The 19,349-nt window shown below is 42.8% G+C and overlaps 1 protein-coding gene across 1 annotated transcript in view; it reads right to left on the bottom strand.

Moving 5' to 3' along the window:
- arhgef17 (Rho guanine nucleotide exchange factor (GEF) 17) overlaps window positions 1-19,349 on the bottom strand; it is a gene marked incomplete at its 5' end in the record, with an annotated part of 50,399 nt that overhangs the window by 13,127 nt on the left and 17,923 nt on the right. The window contains one exon of the mRNA XM_079272680.1: window positions 1,564-1,641. Within this exon, the coding sequence (XP_079128806.1) occupies window positions 1,564-1,641 (78 nt within the window). The remainder of the gene's footprint in view (window positions 1-1,563; window positions 1,642-19,349) is intronic.

Here is a 19,349-nt window from a genome sequence, read left to right as displayed (position 1 = left end):
AAAGTATATAATGCCTAGAGCGCCCTCTGCTGACAATACTGGGCTTAGCAGGAAAAACAAAACCACACATCCCAGTAAAAGACCTCGTCACAGAATGATACAAGCTAATATATCCCTGTCTTCTCAAACAAACAGTGCCACACTGAGAGAAATTCAGAGATACATTTTACTATCCAAAATGGACTCAGACAGATGTGACTCCGAGACTCCAGAAGCAGTTAAATCCTGTAAGCGGTGCGTTGCTCACTGCCCGACATCATGGCCCATCGGATGTATAATTGAATTGCCTTGTTAAAACATTTGTATTGAAGAACGTTGGGAGAAAGAGGGGTTTGAGACATTTGATTCAGCTTCATTCAACTTTCCTTCTCTTGGAAATACATTACATAAGAGCTCATTATCTGCCTGAAATAGCTCATCTTTATAGAGAAGCACCTTCTCTGATGACGATGTTGCTCATCTTGAAATCAGGTAGGTTGGAAGTTCGGTGCGTTTTGTCTCAAGTATCAACTTGCATTAGCTGCCACTAAAATGTACCTCTGCTCTTTAGTGAAAGTGTTGTACTGTTGCGCTGTTCTTTTTGCAGAGAGAGAGGAGAGGGTCAGGATAATATGACTTTGACTGTGTGCTTGACAGTGTGTGTGACATCTTTCACATGCATACGGGCATTTGATCCATTGTAATTATTATAGAAACATTCAGTGCAGCTCATATTTATATATCTGGTCCTTTGTCAGCTAACTAAGCTGTGATACAAAAACAAATAATATATCTATTCACAGAAACCACAGAGTGGGATTTCCACTTGGGACCACGCTGCCGTCGAGCGGTCTCAGCTGAACCGCATCAGAGACCCTCCTTCAGGGGGATCTGCACTCTCGCTGCAGTCACCGTGGTAACACTGACTTTCCCTGTGTCGCCATGGGAACGCAGCGCAGGATTATTCACTTTGTGGCCGCAGGCAGAAACGCATGCATAGAGGGAGACAAGTCAGTGTGCAACGTTGGGCTGTGAGTGCACGCACACACACACACACACACGCACACACGCACACACTGTGTTCAGCCCACACACAGCGAATGGTGACAGGTTATAAAACAGGTCGGGACCGTGTGTGTGTGTGTGTGTGTGTGTGTGTGTGTGTGTGTGTGTGTGTGTGTGTGTGAGACAGAGAGAGGGATGCAGCTAGGATTGGGGGTAAAGGTTAGTTAGCGACAGGTGTCAGATACAGGTGAGAGAGAGGGTTTCTTTGTGTGTGGGAGCAGATAATGCTGATGACAGTGAGATGTGACAGGGTTAGCAGATTAGCCTGACGGGATGAATGGCAATAAGTGGATTACATAACACCGTTGTTACCTACATTCGTTATTCACGTCCTCAGCAATCTGTGAATCCACTATGCTGTGTTTCTTTGTGCGCGATGGTAAAACGCTCAATAAGACTGCGTTTGTTCATCGGTGAACATTACACTCTTATTAGACCAGAGATATGTCAGAATACTCTGAGGTGAACTGCGTGTGTATATATGCTCGTACAGTGCGAGAACGTGTAGTTGTGCGTTACCTGAATGAGACTGCGTAGTGACTCCACATACGACTGCTCTGTGTCCAAGAGGGTCATCATCACATGTTTCCTCATGTCCTGTGAAAACAGAAGATCAATCAAAGCATGTAGATGATACCATCATTCTACTAAAGGATACACAATGTGGACGATGCACTTTTTTTTGCAGACACAGAAGGGCACCCACACAAACACTGACATGCATTCATAATGTTAATGAGTCTTAATATGAACCGGAATAAAGTCAAACTATTGTGCTGTCCTGGTGTCCTAGTGGATCAGACTATTTCATAGCTGCAAACTCTCTGGATCGATTCCCATTAGGAGCATGTGTTGCATCTCACACTCTTCTCTCTTCCACTATGTGTCCTGTCTGTACATTTATTGTAACAACTATCTTTTAAGACAGAAAAAAAAAAAAAAAAGATTACGAGTGCTGATTTCTGCCATTTATTTCTTGCTTCAACGAACGTTCGCCATGCAAAAAAACATCAGTTTTTACAAGACGCAAGAACAGAAATTAGATCAATTCAATTTAAAGACACTTCACAAAACTCCAGCCTACATGTCCAACATGACTTCCTGAAGACGTGTGGGTAGAATAAGTATCCAGGATGACATCGCTACGGCTGAGTGTTAAATTGTAAATGTCAGGGTTTAATGTTTAGAGAGCTGCAGCCCAGATGTCTCATCCAACTGCTGTATTCCACTGCATGACAGCAAAATGGAAAATAACTTACAAGACAGTGGCTAGATGCATCAAAAACAACTTGAGATAAATTCAAACAAACAACTTGACACACACACACACGCACTCTTCTATCACAGCTTTTTTGTCCATTGCAGCAACTTTTCCTGGAATTCAGGAACTTCACATGCATTTCCTACTCTTTGAGGAACGGCTTTCTTTTGAATCTTTCTTACGAGCACGATTATGAGAGATTATAATGCAGAATGAGCATTAAACTGAATTGATGAAAATGTTTATAGTTGCTGATGCTTTTTGTACTTTGCAGATGGGCCTTTTGCCTTCCTGGCATTTTAAATGTTCCATTTCTACATCTGCATTCCTGCCTTCCAACATCAGTCACACATCACAGAAATACAAAGAACACCGTGACCACTGCTGACTCGTTATATGCAGATTTCCTTTCTCAAACCACGTCATAGTATTTTCTTTTTCACACACACACACACACACACACACACACACACACACACACACACACACACACACACACACACACACACACACACACACACACACACACACACACACACACACACACACACACACACACACACACACACACACACACACACACACACGATTAGGGGTCACAGAGGCCAGGAAGTCCACAGAGAAGCAAAGCTTGACTCAGCTGTTCACGCTAACAATGACTCATGATTCATGGTTGCAAGTGAATAACACTTGTGCTCCGACACATAGCGGACAAAAAGGCCGACGCATTGAGGCAGAGAGGGAAAGGGAAAGAGACGAAGAAAGGCATATGAAGGGAAGAAGAGAAAAAAAAATGAGGAAAAAACAAACATAAAAAGCTTAAGTTGATTTTTAACATCTGTGTTCAAATACATTTTTAATCAAAGTTATAATTTACTTTCATGCACTTGATCAGATGAATCAAAATCGGTAGCTAAAAAAAAACAAACACAGTTTTCCAGTGTTTTCAACATGGCAACAACTGACAGGCTTGTGCCACAAAAGTCTATCCCGTTGTGTGTGTGTGTGTGTGTGTGTGTGTGTGTGTGTGTGTGTGTGTGTGTGTGTGTGTGTGTGTGTATCTGTGAGACAAAGAGAGAGGCAGGAGAATAACAAACGGAGTTTAAGGATCATGGAACAAGTCAGATATACTATTTCAGGGGTCTCAGGGGAGCCTCCCAAAATATTCTGGTACAGAACTAAACATGACTTATAAATATCAGATGGAGCCACAGGGCAAAACCCTATGGTGCCTATGTAACCACTGTGTCTTTCACATACACACACATTTATAGAGGCCACAAAAACACACAGGAGGATTTCTTCCCCTGCTCCCTTGCTCCTCTCTCCTCTCTGCCAGCACCACTGTGACCTATACATAACCGTAACAATAACTTCCCAGAAAGACCTTGTTTAGTGTTTGGAATCTGAAGTGATCCCAGGGGCGCTGTGGGGCACCACCGGAGGGTAGAAGGCGACGTGTGAATGGAGTGCACTGAGTGTTTTTTTTTTTAGGTTGACATTTACATGCCACCCTCTCTTTCAGATTCATTCCAAGTCTACTCTGCCCTGAGATATAAACACAAACAGAATGGAGTAGAAGGAATAAATACAGGGCTGAACATGGATAGAAAGGGAAAGACACAATACCACAGTAATCTTCCATCTATACTCCAAAATGACCCTTCAGCAATCATCGATTCAAAATAAATCCTGGCTCAGTCTCCTGATTCAGTAAGCAGCAGCTCTACCGAAGTGTCCCGAGTCACAAGTGTTGTCTAACCAGAATGTTATTGAAAGGAAATCATAGTTCAGTTGCTGATCTTTCTGGGTAAATTTCACACCTGCAAAATCTAAATAGACTGATTTGACATCCAGGTTTGATTGTTTTGTTGGCTAACCCAGACAGTATGGCACCAAAATCAAAGATGTGAACAGCGAGAAATATTTTCTATAATATCTATAATATAATAATAATATCTAATATTATCTAATATTATCTAATATTATCTAATAATATCTAATAATATCTAATATTTTCGGATATTTTCAGTTTTGGGCTGATTATTTCATCACAATCAGCCGAAAACTAAAAAAACACTCATTATACAAGTCGAGAAATTATCATCTTATTATTAATTAACTATTATTGTAAATTAGTAGCAAATATTAACACTGAAACCAGCAAATATTTTGCCTGATGTGTGTAAAATGATTTACCATATATTGTTTTTAATCATATCATTTGCGATCTGAATACATTTTCTAATCAATGAGCTGACTCATGGTTTCAGCGTTATATCTTACAATCGATCAACGACCAACGTCTGTCAACGGATGCTAATGTTGTTGAGCATGATGCTATCAAGCATGGAGCGCAGCTGCATCGCTAGACAGCAACAGCTCCGTGTGTATTTGGAACTGCAGTAGTGCTATCTGAGAAATACTCCGATACTGAAGTATTTATGCAGCGTACAGTATGTGTAGTAACTTCAGGATTTCCCTGGTAGCTACAACCAGTTTGTCAGCATTTTCTGACAGCGTGCTGCACACAAACACACACACACACACACACACACAGAGACACACTGCCCTCCACACAGGAACACAGCTGTCTCCTGCATGAATGTCTAATAAAAATGATTATGCGTTAATCAAATTGACGAATGCAGATCCACTCTCTCTTTTTCACGACTCATTACGAATCATTACTTTGATGTCAACCTGACAAAATCAAGCAAACAAAATCAGAACTGACTGCTTTCACTACAATTCAGGCACACGCACATCGCAGGGATGATTTGGGCCGTCGCAGAGCTGTTCAGCTGGTAATGATGGGAACCGGAAGACGGGAGATAACGCATGCATGTGTGTGACAAAGAGGTACAACAACAGGGGGGGGGACTGTCCCTGACAGTAATGTTCCTCTGTTCTGTGCTGGTCGTCTTTAGTAAACACACACACACACACATCATCAGAACATAGTGAAATAATTATAGGAATGCTCGTTCCATTGAGTAAGCTGAGAGGCTGAATGGTTTCTGAGTCAAGCCACCACATTGGTCAAATGGATCCAGTTTAATAAAACAGTCACACACTGTAACTTTGGTGCTATGATGACACATGATGAGTCACCGTTTACCATCTCATTGTTCTCCCACGTCGCTCATGAGGGTGGGGAGTAAAATGTTCACCATCACAAGCTAATTAACAATTAACAAATGTTGGTATTTGCAAGACATTAGCTGTTGCTTGATGACGCGTCACAAATTTTGCCGATATCAAACAGCGATGTATGTTTTACAGACAGACTGTGTAATCATTTCACCTGCTGAAATCTGAAATCTTGAGACCACACCTTCAAATTATTTGTAATCCGATAACTTTGATCTGTTTAACCACCCAGATCTCAGGAATGATGTGGCCTGAAGAGCAAGAATGCGCTTGTGTAATTCAATCAGCCCAAAACAGCCAAAGCTGTGGCACAAAGAGTACAAACATGCATTGAGATGTTAAGTATGGTTATTCTTTCTCGAACGTTGCTCGGTGGCTCAGCAGTAAATGTGACAGGCTGGATGGTTCCCAGGATTCAGCCTGTCACTAAATAACACGGAGGGGATCGGAGAGGAAACCCCTCCAGTGTCTCTGTGTGTGTGTGTGTGAGAAAAATATGTGCAGTATGTGTGCGAGTACAGCATGTTCTCATGTGTGCCTCTGCGAGCTCTGGTGTCTGGGTAATGGCGTGGACACAGGAGGTCCATGAAGCGCGTTATTCCTCACAACTGCAGCCAGACATTACAGCATGACGGCAGAGACAACAGACGCCAGAGTCAGAGCACAGGCAGCTTTGTCGAGTGTCATTCTGCGTAACTACCTTAGTTGTGGTTTCATGTCGCCGAGGTCATGCTGTGTATCAACCGTGTACTGTATATCTGTCTTTGAGTGTATGTTGTTCTGTCATGTCGTACTAATGCTGCTACCACTCAACCTTTCTTTTTGTTTGTATAAAACTGTACAACACTGTCCCTGTCATTTTGCAGGGGGGGGGGGGGGGGGGCTCGACGAGGTCAAACTTTGTCATTTGAAGACTGCCGAATGAGAGGAACTGGATTCAAAACAAGATATTCATTTTGTACGGACAATTTAGTACCTAAAAGTGGTATTTTGCCAATAAAGGACCGAAGTTCCCAATCGTTCTTTATAAATGCCGCAGCTGCATCAAACATTTTGTGAAGTCACGTTCTTCTCTCTCTGTGACCGACAAAAAGACTGGGACACAGCTGTACCGCATACAGTCTCGCACAAATAATGATATATTGCCAACAAGGTTATGTTTCTGGCATGTTTATTTTTGCATGTCTGTGTCTCAGTTAACAGAACGTCTTAAAACATCTCCTTTCGTCCCGCTCTAACTGAAGCTCATCGATGTCCCTCAGTCTGTTAACTGAGACATAATTTGCCAAAATGATCAAAATCACCTGTGTGAGTTCACCATGGGTGTGAAGGGCCTTTAAAGTTAATTTGTGTTTCCCCATGTCCTGCACTATTATCTGGCAAATGGAACCGGATGCAAATTAATACATCTTCTATTTTAAAAAACTGCTTTAAAAAACTTTTTCGAGTATCAAAATAACTGGTAAAATGACTGGTATGCACAGACCACTAAGTATACAAACGTAAATTGGCAGCTTCTATGAATAAGTTCTTAAAAGGAATTGTTTGACATCTTGAGAAATAAGCTTATTTGCTTTCTTGACTAGATGAGACGATAGACTGCACTCTCGTGTCTGTATGCTGAATATATATAGAGTATATATGGTGTCTGTAACTTTACTGCAGACTTTAAGTCACTTTCCAATCATGAAAACTGAGGAGGAAATGCTGAATCTGTGTTCTTTCAATTCCTTGTTTTTGCATGTGGCCAATTTACTGAATGGGTACCCAAACATCAGCAGAACACATCATCAATATATAAAAAAAAGACTGTCTTTGACTCCCTAAACCCCATTGCGTTTGAGGTCTGAGCTGAAGTTTTTTCATTCAAAGCATCCGCGACAAAAACACAGCTCTCTCTCCTCTCATCTCGTCGCTGTCGTCACACCTCTCCATCCCTGCTGCCTTCATCCCAACTCCCCGACGACGGTATCCCCTGGCAACAACCTGGCGAAAGCAGCAACAGGCAGCCTCTTAGTCAAAAGAGAAAGCATCCTCATCACCTCTCTCTCTCTTCCTCTGTTCATCCAAACCCCACTGTAAAACACGGACGGATTCCCACATCTTCTTCATGTTGAAGTAAATCCTTAACTTCAAGTATGTAATTCCGCCATGCAGATGTTAGCGACAGGGTGTGTGTGTGTGTGTGTCTCCATCATAGGCTGTATCATCTCTATGTACTCCCCAATTGTCATTTGCATGCCACAGACTTCTCTGACCTACTCTACGCTGATCAATAGTTTTGTCTCCCTTTCTGACGCACATGCACGGGCTATTGATCCACTTCCCCGACTCCTCCATCATCATCATCATCATCGCCTCCTCCACTCCTTTCCTCTCATCTTACTCTACTTTCTAAAGCTCCCCTTTCATTCACACAATCAGTTAACAATAATATATGTTGAGGTCTGTTATTAGTCCTCGGCTGCTGCTTCAATATTTTCTTCATCAATACCACAAGTGGGTCTAACAAAAGGATTCGTACTTTGTTCTTGTGCTGCATTACATACAGAGCTGAATGTCTTGATTTATTCCATTGACAGAAAATTATATTAATTAAGCAATATTCTCTAATGTGAATATTAGCTGTTTTTCTTACTTTTTTATGCTATAAAAGAAAAATATTTTTGGGGCTCTGGATGGTTGGTCACAGAAAAGACAAACAATACGCTGTGTAAAATGGACATTTAAAAAAAATGTTAAATTGAAAGACAGGCGGTGGTTCTACAATTATTATAAGGACTTTTAAAAAAAAACAGATTTTCAAAAGCTGCTGTAGTTCTGCAGATTAGTTCTGCAGATTAGCAGAACTAGAGCGAGAGCGGCTATGTTATGTCTGCAGTGAGAGTGCGTTTGTGCATTCATATGTGGATGTAATCCGAAGCGTATGTGTTGATTCTGCTGCCACTCAAGGAACACAAGGTATACCACGAACAGGCAAAAATAAACTGTTGCTAGAGATTCCTAAAATACAATAAATTACACTTAAAAGCTAACAAAGATATCTACGGACAGATCTTTGAAAAACCACACCAATCTTAACGGCAAAGAATAGAAAACACAGTCTACCTCTCTGTGGGGGCTTCCAGCACAAAGTCCATTCCCATTCAAATTCCCACTGGAGTTCCCATTCCTGTTGTTGTTTCTGACCTGATCCACAGCATCTCTGTCCACCACTTCTCCTCCCCCTCCCTCATCTCCTGCATCCTCTCCATTCTCATTCATTTCCTCCAGAGCAATGCTGAACAGGGCAAGGGTTCGAACCATCTGCAGCATACGGAGCGGCCCCTGTGCCCGAACGCACTTTCACTTGGGCACATAAGACACCCGCGAAATAACCAGAATAAAACACCCGGCAGGGGTTTGTATCCGTTTGTTTACTCACAGGAACGTCAGATGAAATGAAAGACAACACCTGAGGGTCGATGTGATCACCACCTTGTCTCTTACTCGCGACATAAAATCAACATGTTACCGCTCGTCGTTTCTTTCTGTCCTCTCTTCTTCTGGCAACGGGGGCTTTTAAATAATTCAGTCCTTCAGAAAGCAACTTCTCCGCACGCAAATCTTCTGCTCTTCCATAAATTCAGCCTTGTGCGTCAAAGTGTGGGTCTTGTTCTGGAGCAGATCTACACACACACACACACACACACACGCACACACACACACACACATACATACACCATATGTGGAAGGCAGAGGACCACACTTCAGCTTGTATGCATGGGTGTCTGATCTGTTTCTACTGCTTGGATGATGTAAGCAAGATCTGAGCGTATGTCGAGGTGTGTGTGTGTGTGGACCACGGGAGGGATAAAAAAGTGAGTGGGTGTGTGCGAGTGTGTGTCGTGGCCCTCCCCTCTCGGCTGTGTAAAATCAGAGACAGCAGGCAGGACAGACGCTTACAGCGCTCAGCCCCCGTCCTGCTCAGCCAGACTCGACCAATCACTCCGTAAATAATCGACCGGGGCATCCGAGGGACGAGAAGAGGGAGGATGACGGAGCTGTCCGTCCATCCATTTCCCGCCTAACTAGCAAATTATCTGTCCGACATCATCTTCACAACAGCATCAGTTAGGTTCTGTTCTATCTCGATGCTGGAACACCGAACAGCAGCAGCCCCACAGATAACCATGACAACAGCGAGCAAAGGGTGTCATTAACTGCAACTCGTGCATTTTGAGGACGGTTTTTAACAAGCACGCTGCAACTTTTTAGATGGATTTCACGTCTTCCGGGCTGCTAATGCTTTTCTATTTTATGGCAAAAAAACTTCTAAGTCTATGGATTAAAGGGGCGCTCCACCATATTTACACACCAGGTTCAGTTTACTTGTCATGAGGTTACAATCTGGAGGTGTGGGGTTTGAAAGAAGTTGACATTTAGGGGGTATATCATTTAGGGTCTAATGAAAGACACTGTTGAGTTGCATTATGGGAATTGTGGATCGTGTTTTTGATGCTTGACCCGTACTTGGGACTAGAATCTCTCAGCCACTGCTACTTTGATTTTTCTCTCTTGTGAGACCCTTAACTTCGCTTTATCACATTTCCAATTCTGTGTTTTGTAAGTATGTATTTCATTAGTCATTTAGAGAAGAGGCCTTTTCTGTTTTCCATTGCCGTTACTATTAATGCAGTGTCAACACTTCCTCCCGTCTGTTTTACAATAAACCCCTTTCAATACATTGGAAAACTTCAGGAAGGGTCGAGTTGAAAAGTAGCTTAATATTGAGAAAGCGCACCAAAGTGAGAACACTATCTCTACAAAAAGAGAAACTCAAAGCAGCACACTGAGAAATATGGCAGCGTTGCGTATGGAAATAGCACTGTGAAAATATACTAACATTACCGGCATACTGAATTACCATCCAAGTCATTGTGCTGTAATACAGGTACTGATCATTTAGTTTTTGTCTTACCTGAGCTCAGCTATTATAGGCCATTAGTTGAGTACCGTCTATATTTATTTATATTTATACGTCTTCATACGTTTTTGAACAAAGTTATATTCTCATCACATGGTTGTTTCACCATTTTCCACCGTCCTTGCACACTCTGTTTCGGTCAGTTTGACATAGAGCTTTTCTGTTAGCAACTGCAGTAACACATCAAGTTAATGACCTAAAACATGCAGAACTACCGGTACGGTTCTTTAACAACTCATTACGTACGGGCACCCACATTAACACGCAGCAAGCCATGTACACACCCTTTACAAATCTGTGACCAGAGACTGAAAAACTGCACTTTTGACAAAATGGTAAAAGGAAAAAGGATTGTGTGTGCATGGTTTTGCGAGTGTGCACACATCGCCAGTGAGTGTTCTTGAGTGCATTCATCTAAAATGCAGTTTTAATGAAAAAGTTTCATAAGTAGAGCACGGCATGTGGGTTTGAACAGCTTTCAAGTAACCGAGAGAAGCAACAGTATCTTTAGAAATACAGTGCGCACTGTGAGATATTAACACGAATAAGCCTTGAGTGCTTTGACGTCAACCAGTTCAATACAACGTACTTCTACATTGCACACTATTATTACTTTGACGAAATAACGACAACACACAGTTTCCCGTTCAAACTCAGCACTGCATGAGGAGGCTTTTGTCCAGCGTTAAACCAAACCACACTTTCGGTCTTTCTCCCCAACTGAGATCAGTCGGCGACAACAGGGACAAGGGACATTTAAAGTTCAAGCTCGTGGCAGGAAATTGGCCTTTAATCGTTGTTGCCATAGAAACAACAGACGAGCTTGAAGGTCTGGTGACAGAGATCAGAGATGACGATCTCTCTGGCATGCTGGGAGTTGGGCCGCAGAATTATTTTGATACATGTGCACTGTTCTCTGGGCCATACATCCATGTATTTTCTTTACCAACAAACCTCCTTTAATACAAAATAAAGGCAGATTGAATGACACTTTAAACCAACTTTCCTCCAAAGTCTGATGCTTTAAAGTTCTGTAGAGAATAAACAGGGAGATGTTTGCCTCTTTCTTTATATCTGCATCTCTATGCTTCTACGTTCATTTGTCTACTCTACCAAAACAATACTACGATTCTTTGACCATAATAAATACATCGAACATCACAAGACTCATCTTTTAAGCTACACGAGAGCACACAATCGTCACCTGAACAGTTACATCAGCATCCACAGCATCTTGTGAGCAACTCCAAAGTGCTCACATCCTCAGCATTTCCTGTTTAGTTTTGCACTAATACAGCTGCTAGGTAGTGAAGAAAAAACAGATATAAAGTGTGTGTGTGTGTGTGTGTGTGTGTGTGTGTGTGTGTGTGTGTGTGTGTGTGTGTGTGTGTGTGTGCATCTGCACACAGATGCAGAAAACGGTGTCAACACACAGAATCAAAGACAACATTTATCAGAAGCGCAACTCACTTTCACAACCTGACTATTCAGTCTCCAGATCCATCATGACAATAAAGTCTGTGGCCTGATTACAACCTTCCATTATAAAAAATAAAAGAAACCTAAATTCGATGCTGCTTTCATATATCACATTCAACAGCATTTATAAATACAACACGCCAGGATAGCACAGTTGCACCATGCCAGATACGCATATGTGGCTGATCGTGAGTGGGCTGAATTTGTAGCCGTGGTTCAACCTCGTATTTCCTCCCCACCCTGCAAAGAAATGTGTGTGTGTGTGGTTTAAATCTTGCTCAGCCGCCCCACCAGGCTGTGTCAGTGACTGTTACTAAATGCTGCTAAATGACAGCTGTATCACAGCCTCTGAGCCAAAATCACTTCACAAAAACTGAGGCAGTCTGGGGTGAGTCTATAGATAAACATGTAGGAGGACTGATGACACCCGTCAGCACGTCCACTGGTCCACAGGTGTGCATGTGTGTCAGAGAGAGGTGGACACATGACTACCCACAGATCAAAACTCATTTCTCACCACACACCTACGCATACATCCAGCTTGTACCACCTTTGTGTGTGTGTGTGTGTGTGTGTGGGGGGATCCGTTGGCCAACGCTGGATAACAGGATAATGACGGACAATTCCAGGAAAAAAATGGATTCCCGCTGCTACCTTCAACATGGGAGGTCAAGATAAAGCTCCGTCTTTTCATATTCACTGAGATCCCTCTCTCGTGTGTCCAGGTTCACCTTACCCTGTCTCACCCTCTCTCTCCATCTGTCTGTCTCTTGCTTATAACAGATAAATAAGGTAAAATACCATATTAATAAAATACTCTGCGCTGAAAGATATTTAGACAATCAATGTCTGTGGTTTAAAGCTTTAACATAATTCAATGTGGTATTTTAATGCATGTTTCTAAATGAAGGTAACTATCAAAAGCATTTATACACATAAATACATTTTTATTTTGACAGAAAAATCAAAACCTATGAGACACTTGATTTTACTTCCCTTCCGGCCAGAAGCGGCAGTCATAAAGAGTTTAATGAACGAAGTAAACGTGCAATCTAACAGAGCTGTGATTATTGTCGAAACTGTAGCATGTGTGTGTGTGTGAGAGAAAGAGCGCACAGGTAACCAGATCTACTTGCTCTCCAAATACGCCCTTATGGGATGGTGTGGATTTGTGTGCGTCTGTGTCAGTGTGAGTGAGAGAGAGAGAGACAGAGATACGTGTGCTGTGAAAAGAGTCTTTGTCCCCGAGAGGCGAGGCTGAGGCGAGGACACGATTGATGCTTCGGCTAATATACACATGCTCAACCACACGCATATTGGAGGCACCCAAGAACAATATTTTTCCGCTCTGACACACACGTGAAGACACCTAGAACAGAATATTGGATGTGAAAGAAGCGACAAACTAAACTGATGGGGAGAAACTCCAATGCAATTCAACCCCGTTTGAAATGAATGTTCCAGTTGGAAACTAGACTAAAGGAACACACAGAAGTACATTTAATTGAATTATTGAAATTAAGTATTGAAAAATATAAATGTCATTCAAAGCTGCATTAAATGTCACTGGGTTCAAGATGTTAATGTTTCAGGACTTTTCAATGACTTTCAAGGCATTGTCTGATGGCCACAAAGTTGTTGTGTTTTGGAGTGAGCGCTCATATGTTACACTTCGTCTCATCAAGTGTGTATCACGATGTGTTCAGGTTGAAAGACCAAGAAAGATACATCCCAATGAAGCATTTGGGTACCTTTTATAAATCTAATATCCACAAATGTCAAGGTAATTCCAAGACAAAACACAGACTGAAAAGGACATAAATGACTCATCATTGCGGAAATCTCATCCACTTCCTGCCCGGCAACCGATCACACAATGCACTGGAATCCGGAGATAGACATCAGCCACAGAGACTAGTCCTAACCCCAAAACCACTCCGGAAATACCTTCCCCGTGTCTCTCTCTCTCCCCCCCAGTTTGTCCTGTCTTCCCCCCTCCATCTCTTTTTCTCTCCCTCATTTATTCTAGAAATCCTTCCATCTCTCTCACAATGCCTCCCTTTTTTTTGATGTACGAGTAATAATAGAGGGATCTTGAAGAGGCTGTCAGTTGGATGTCCCTGCAGGGAACTGTGTCTCATGAAAGATGCACACAGTGATAACGTTGGCTCTTCAGCAGCTATCGGACATGCTCGCACACACACACACACACTCACCCCCGAGCACACTGATATGTTCAGTACTTTGGGACTGAGAGTGGGAAAAGGGGAGGAGGAGGAAGGGGGAAGGACAAATTACAAGGAGAGAGGAAGAGGATGTGATGGCAAATAGCAACAAGAGATAAATCAAGACTGCAAGGGCACTTAGACAGTCAGCATCGTTCCCAGCAGATTGTACTTTTATAATACTCCAGCTTAGCCGAGAGGCTAATCCCTATACTGTGGATAAAGCCAATCTCCGCTTCTCGCTTCCCTTTTTTACTTTCTTCCTCCCCCTTTCTTTCCAGTTCACCTCGACATTCCTGACCCCTCACAGCTCAAAATCCTTGCATGCGTGTATTTTTGTGTGTGTGTAGGTTGGCCGGCTGGTAAAGCTACAACAAATGAAGAGTCTTATTCCAGCTTTAGGCAATCAAAACCTGCCAGCCTTCTTAAAAAGGGCTGAATGGTGCTAAATCTTTCCAGGAAAATGCTGTCAGAGAATATAGAGCAGATTTGAGTAGATTTACAACAAACACTGTCCTGTATATGGGCACCACAGGCAGCAGAAACGGCCTGTCTGAACTCAAACAATGAGTGGTCAGAGGATAACATACACAATGCAACAATGCACCGAAACAAAGCCGATGTCATGAGACGGTGGAGAAGAGGTAACAAAACACAGACAATAAGGTCTTGAAGAACGAGAGTTATTGCTTTGTCACGTCACTCTCATACGGTTCACAATCCTGAGCTCCATGTATTTCAACGGGAGAATGAGTAGAACTCCTAAAGAATGTTTTGGATGAGGAACGACGTATCTGCTCTGGCCTTCATGGGTTAAATAGTCTCTTGAACCACCGAAAAAACGCCCAACATCAGAGCTGGGTGTGGTCAGGTGTGGTCTGTTGTACTTGTGACCACACCCAGCAATGATGTAGCCTTGTACTTTAGTGCCACATTAAATCACAGCTGCACAGGTTGTGTTAAAAAAAAAAAAAAAAAAAAAAGCATGCTGTCAGCGCGAGTTGGCAGGATTATTAGACCGCTGTTCCTCAGTGTAACTTCTCTTTCCCTTTGCAGCCAGGAGGGGTGCGTTTGTTTTGTCACAAAGCATGAGGTGAAAAAAGTTGAGAATAGTTTAAGTTTTAAGTAGAAGCAGAGCGGATCAGTCATCAAACTGCATCTGGTTTGATTCATCACAGTTGAGACAGAAAGCCAAGTTGGGCTTGAAGTGTTGTACTTTTAAGAAAAATTTGTTTTAACATTAGTTTTTTTCTTTCACACCGATGTGATGACATCTGAGAAACCGGTTCCGTATTCACACTCATTTTTTCATTCACAATTCCCTCTCATGACGCTCTGTCTGATCTCTGCATCATGGTTGCACACTTGCACACCTGGAGCATGAGCAGCGGCCCGCTGAGCAGAAGTGAAGCCAGAGTGCAGTGGTTGAAGGAGCTTGCGTAGATTCCCCCGGCTAGTTCAGGAACTCAATCCTTTTATAAACCTGCGCCTCTAAAAAAAAAGCGCCAGCAGAGGAAATGTTCCGGGATGAATGGTTTGATTTCAGTGACTGAAAAGTGTAAAAGGCCTTTACAGAGCAGAAAGATGGAAGTTGCCGCTTCTTTACAGTTGAATGAAAGCCTGGCGGTAGCGTCGTCACACAGGCAGAGGCAGCAGGGAGGGGGAGGCAGTCACCGCCTACACGTGAAGCAGCACCAACTTCCACTTCTTCTGTTGCTGCTGCACCCCTTTGCTTTGAGATACATATGCATGATTAGCTGCTGCAGTTGTCACTTTACCCTCTAAAAAGGGCCTTAAGGATCAGTATCCTAATGACAGAGCTGCTGAGCACCTCTTTTGAGACTCTTTCAGTTTCAGGAAGGCAGGTAAGTCGCGGGAAGAGAGAGCGATAGAAAAGCAGAGATACCAGACTGTTATTGGGCGGACAGTTGCTGTGTAACACTGGTTGCCACAGAAACATCTGAATGGAAGAGAAAGAATGAATGAGAAAAAAAAAAGAAAAAAAAAAAGCAGTACAGGGCACCTCCTGATCAACACCTACACACACAAAAAACATTTACCCTGCAGAGCTGCATCACCAAAGTCCTCGCAACAACATCTGGCATCTTCATGGAGGTCTGACTGGATAACTGAACCACGTTAACACATAACAGGCAGGCCAGAAATAGATAAAAACATGGAACTCTTGTCATCAGAGTCTCTTCGCCAAAGCAGATGTAGCTTATAAAGCTTAAGCTCAATGCTTTTCCTACTGTGACTGAGTGTTAAAATGTCTGTTTTAAAAAAAATAAAAGTATATTGTTATGAATAAGCCATTCAAGAGACCAACCGACCAAGAGAGGCTGGTCAGCTGACCAAGCGCTACAGATAGCTTAAGAGCTGATTTTAGGTAAACACAAGCCAAGAAGGTGTCAATGTCAGAATAATCACGTCCCGTCTCGCTCGTTTTTGCATTGCGACAATGTCAAATGTCACACGTTCAACGAGCGCATAAGCTTGCATCATGATATGTGCTGAAAAGGGTGATGTCAAACACACAAGAGCTCCTCCGCGCTCGTCATCCATGCATCAAGAAGAAGACCCGATTGAGGACCACCCTCCCATGAGTCGTGCTCCCAGTGGGACAGAACTAAAAAAAAAGGTAAACATCGTCTTTATCTCCACTACAGACACACAACCGGATACTCCCAGGATCGTTTAGAACTGCTCACATTCCACTACATCTGCACACACACACACACAAAACACAGAAGCCACAGGGGGTGCTCTCGGTCATCTTTACAGTACACATTAACCACTGCTTTGTCAAAATATTCACCAACAGCGTCGCATTGAACTTTCTGAAAAAGAGCAATAACATCGGAGTGAGAACAAAGAGCCACGCAGAAAATAACTGCATTTGTCACATTGAATGATTTGGAGAGGCAGTGCTGCTTTGTTTGCTTGCGCTCTAGATTAAAACAGACTTATTTCCTAATGACCTTACACTCCTGTGAACCATGTGTTTGGACTGGGCTAATGTCTGTATTTGTATTTGAACAGGGGCTGGCGAGCAGTGGGACATTTAGTTAATGTGTACTCGTGAGTAAAGCCGGCGAGGGAGGAAAATGCTTAAAATGTTACAGAGGGCCCTTTCCAAAAACTGGGTGTGCAACGTCTGCTGAGAGGAAGAGAGAAACAGTTTCGGAGATTATGGGGGGGGGGGGGCTTGAGAGCGCAAACTAAAACGGAAGATGATAGCATGAACACGAAAGAGAGCTGCCATTGAACTTCAGGATAGCCAGAGAAAATGGGAAAAAAAGGAGAGAAGAAAAGAGACCCCCTGATTCAACCCAGCCTGATTCCCTCTCACTCTCTCCTTATATGGCAGTGTTGCGCGCGTGTGTGTGTGTGTGTGTGTGTGTGTGTGTGTGTGTGTGTGTGTGTGTGTGTGTGAGAGAGAGAGAGAGAGAGAGAGAGATACGGGCTCGGTCCCAGAGTTGCTCTCAGAGGGAGCGATTAGATCAGTGAGCGCACACTGCCTAAACTCAAACTTACGGTTGCTTTCTTTGACACAGACTTTTACCGCGTTCCAAAAAAATCCACACCCAATCCTCCACTCTATGGCACTTATGGAAATATCTACGGAATTCAAAACACACTTCAATAAAGTACTTCCAATGTTGTTTAATGCAAGTTGCCAGGAACTGACTAATGTGGGAGATATTGTTCAGTTCATGAAGAGAAACTCAACAGAGCTCTTGGTTTGTATTCTCGGTCCCCTGGTTGACAAACGATGAACCATTTCTGGGCATTGAAGAAAAAAAACACATTTTGTGAAAAGGGAGAGGAGGAAGGGAGAGGAGAAATGAAGAAGAAAGAAAAAAAGACAAGAGATTACATCACAATGAGCTTGTTTTTGGCTACGGCTCCTCAAAGGGAACCAAAATAACCCCTGGGATCTCTTCCTCAGAATGGAAGGAATCAGAAGAAGTCAGAATCCTCTCCAACTTTCTTTTCCTCTTTTTTTTCATCTTTCCCTCCCTCCTCGTTGCAGCAGTCTGCTTCCCAGAATGCTCTGGCCTGAGCCCAAATGACAGGAATGCAGGAATCAAGGTAGCATGTCTGCACGAACACACGAACACACACACACACACACACACACACACTCACATCAGACACAAACATACACAATGCATCCATCCACACATACTGTACAAGGAGGTCTGTGCTGTGTAAATACACATATATCAGTACAGACCAGAAACAGCCAGGTCCAAAAATAGTTGACAGTTGGGTAGAGACTGAGCACTTTTATTAATCCTGTATATTTTGTTAACTTGCGATACATAATGGATCAATAACAGTTGCATTCGTCCTTCTAACACAGCTAAAACTCATGACCTCAATGATCACATAGCATGGTTCAATGTAAACATGGAAACCAATTCAAGTTCTATTCAACCAAGATGCCGACACAGTCAAATAAGGTCAACAAAAAAAAAAAGAAACAGTGGAAGGCAGCGTTACTTTGTGCAATTTTAATTTGAGCAAAAAGCAAGAAAAAGAGAAATATGAACCCCGGAGATGGCTGAGAAGACGAGGTGCAGGGGCTGTCTGGTTTTGCAGCAAAGTTCAGTTTCACTCCTATCACAGCGAAGTCTCAGTCAAGACTATTCGCCACATGTCAAGTCAATCAGTCTTCCAAATCAAACTGTGTTGTTTGTCCGTGTGCTCAAAACCAGGTCGACAACAAAAATGGTTGCAGCTAAATTCAACGACGACAATTCTCTTTTCCGCTTGGAAAATACCAACCCTTCCCATCTCTCATCTTCTCTCGTGCCGTATTCCTCCCTCCTCCCCTTATCTTGTCATTTTTCTTGCCCTCCCCATCATGTCAGTCCTGTCTCACTTAGAGAGGCAGAGAAAGAAAGAGGGACAGAGGGGGAAAGAAAAGTTTGTTTTTCCAGAGACGACAACATTCCCAGGCCTGTGCCATTCCTCGTCCTATTAATAGAGCACACACATCCAACCCAAACACAAGCTCTCCGTTCACGATAGTTACTGTGGAAAACACAAGCCCATATCTCTATGTTTTGGCCCTAAATGCAGAATGTAGCTACAATGATCTCAGATGCGAAAGAGACAGAGAGCGTGACATGATTCACACTGAGCCTCTTCGGTCACTGTCATTCATCGTAAGTATCAAATTGGGCCTCAAGCCTGATCTGGGATTTCTCTC

The sequence above is a fragment of the Melanostigma gelatinosum genome, assembly GCF_949748355.1.
Source record: "Melanostigma gelatinosum genome assembly, chromosome: 7".
NCBI lineage: Eukaryota > Metazoa > Chordata > Actinopteri > Perciformes > Zoarcidae > Melanostigma > Melanostigma gelatinosum.
This window is presented reverse-complemented; position numbering and strand designations above follow the sequence as displayed.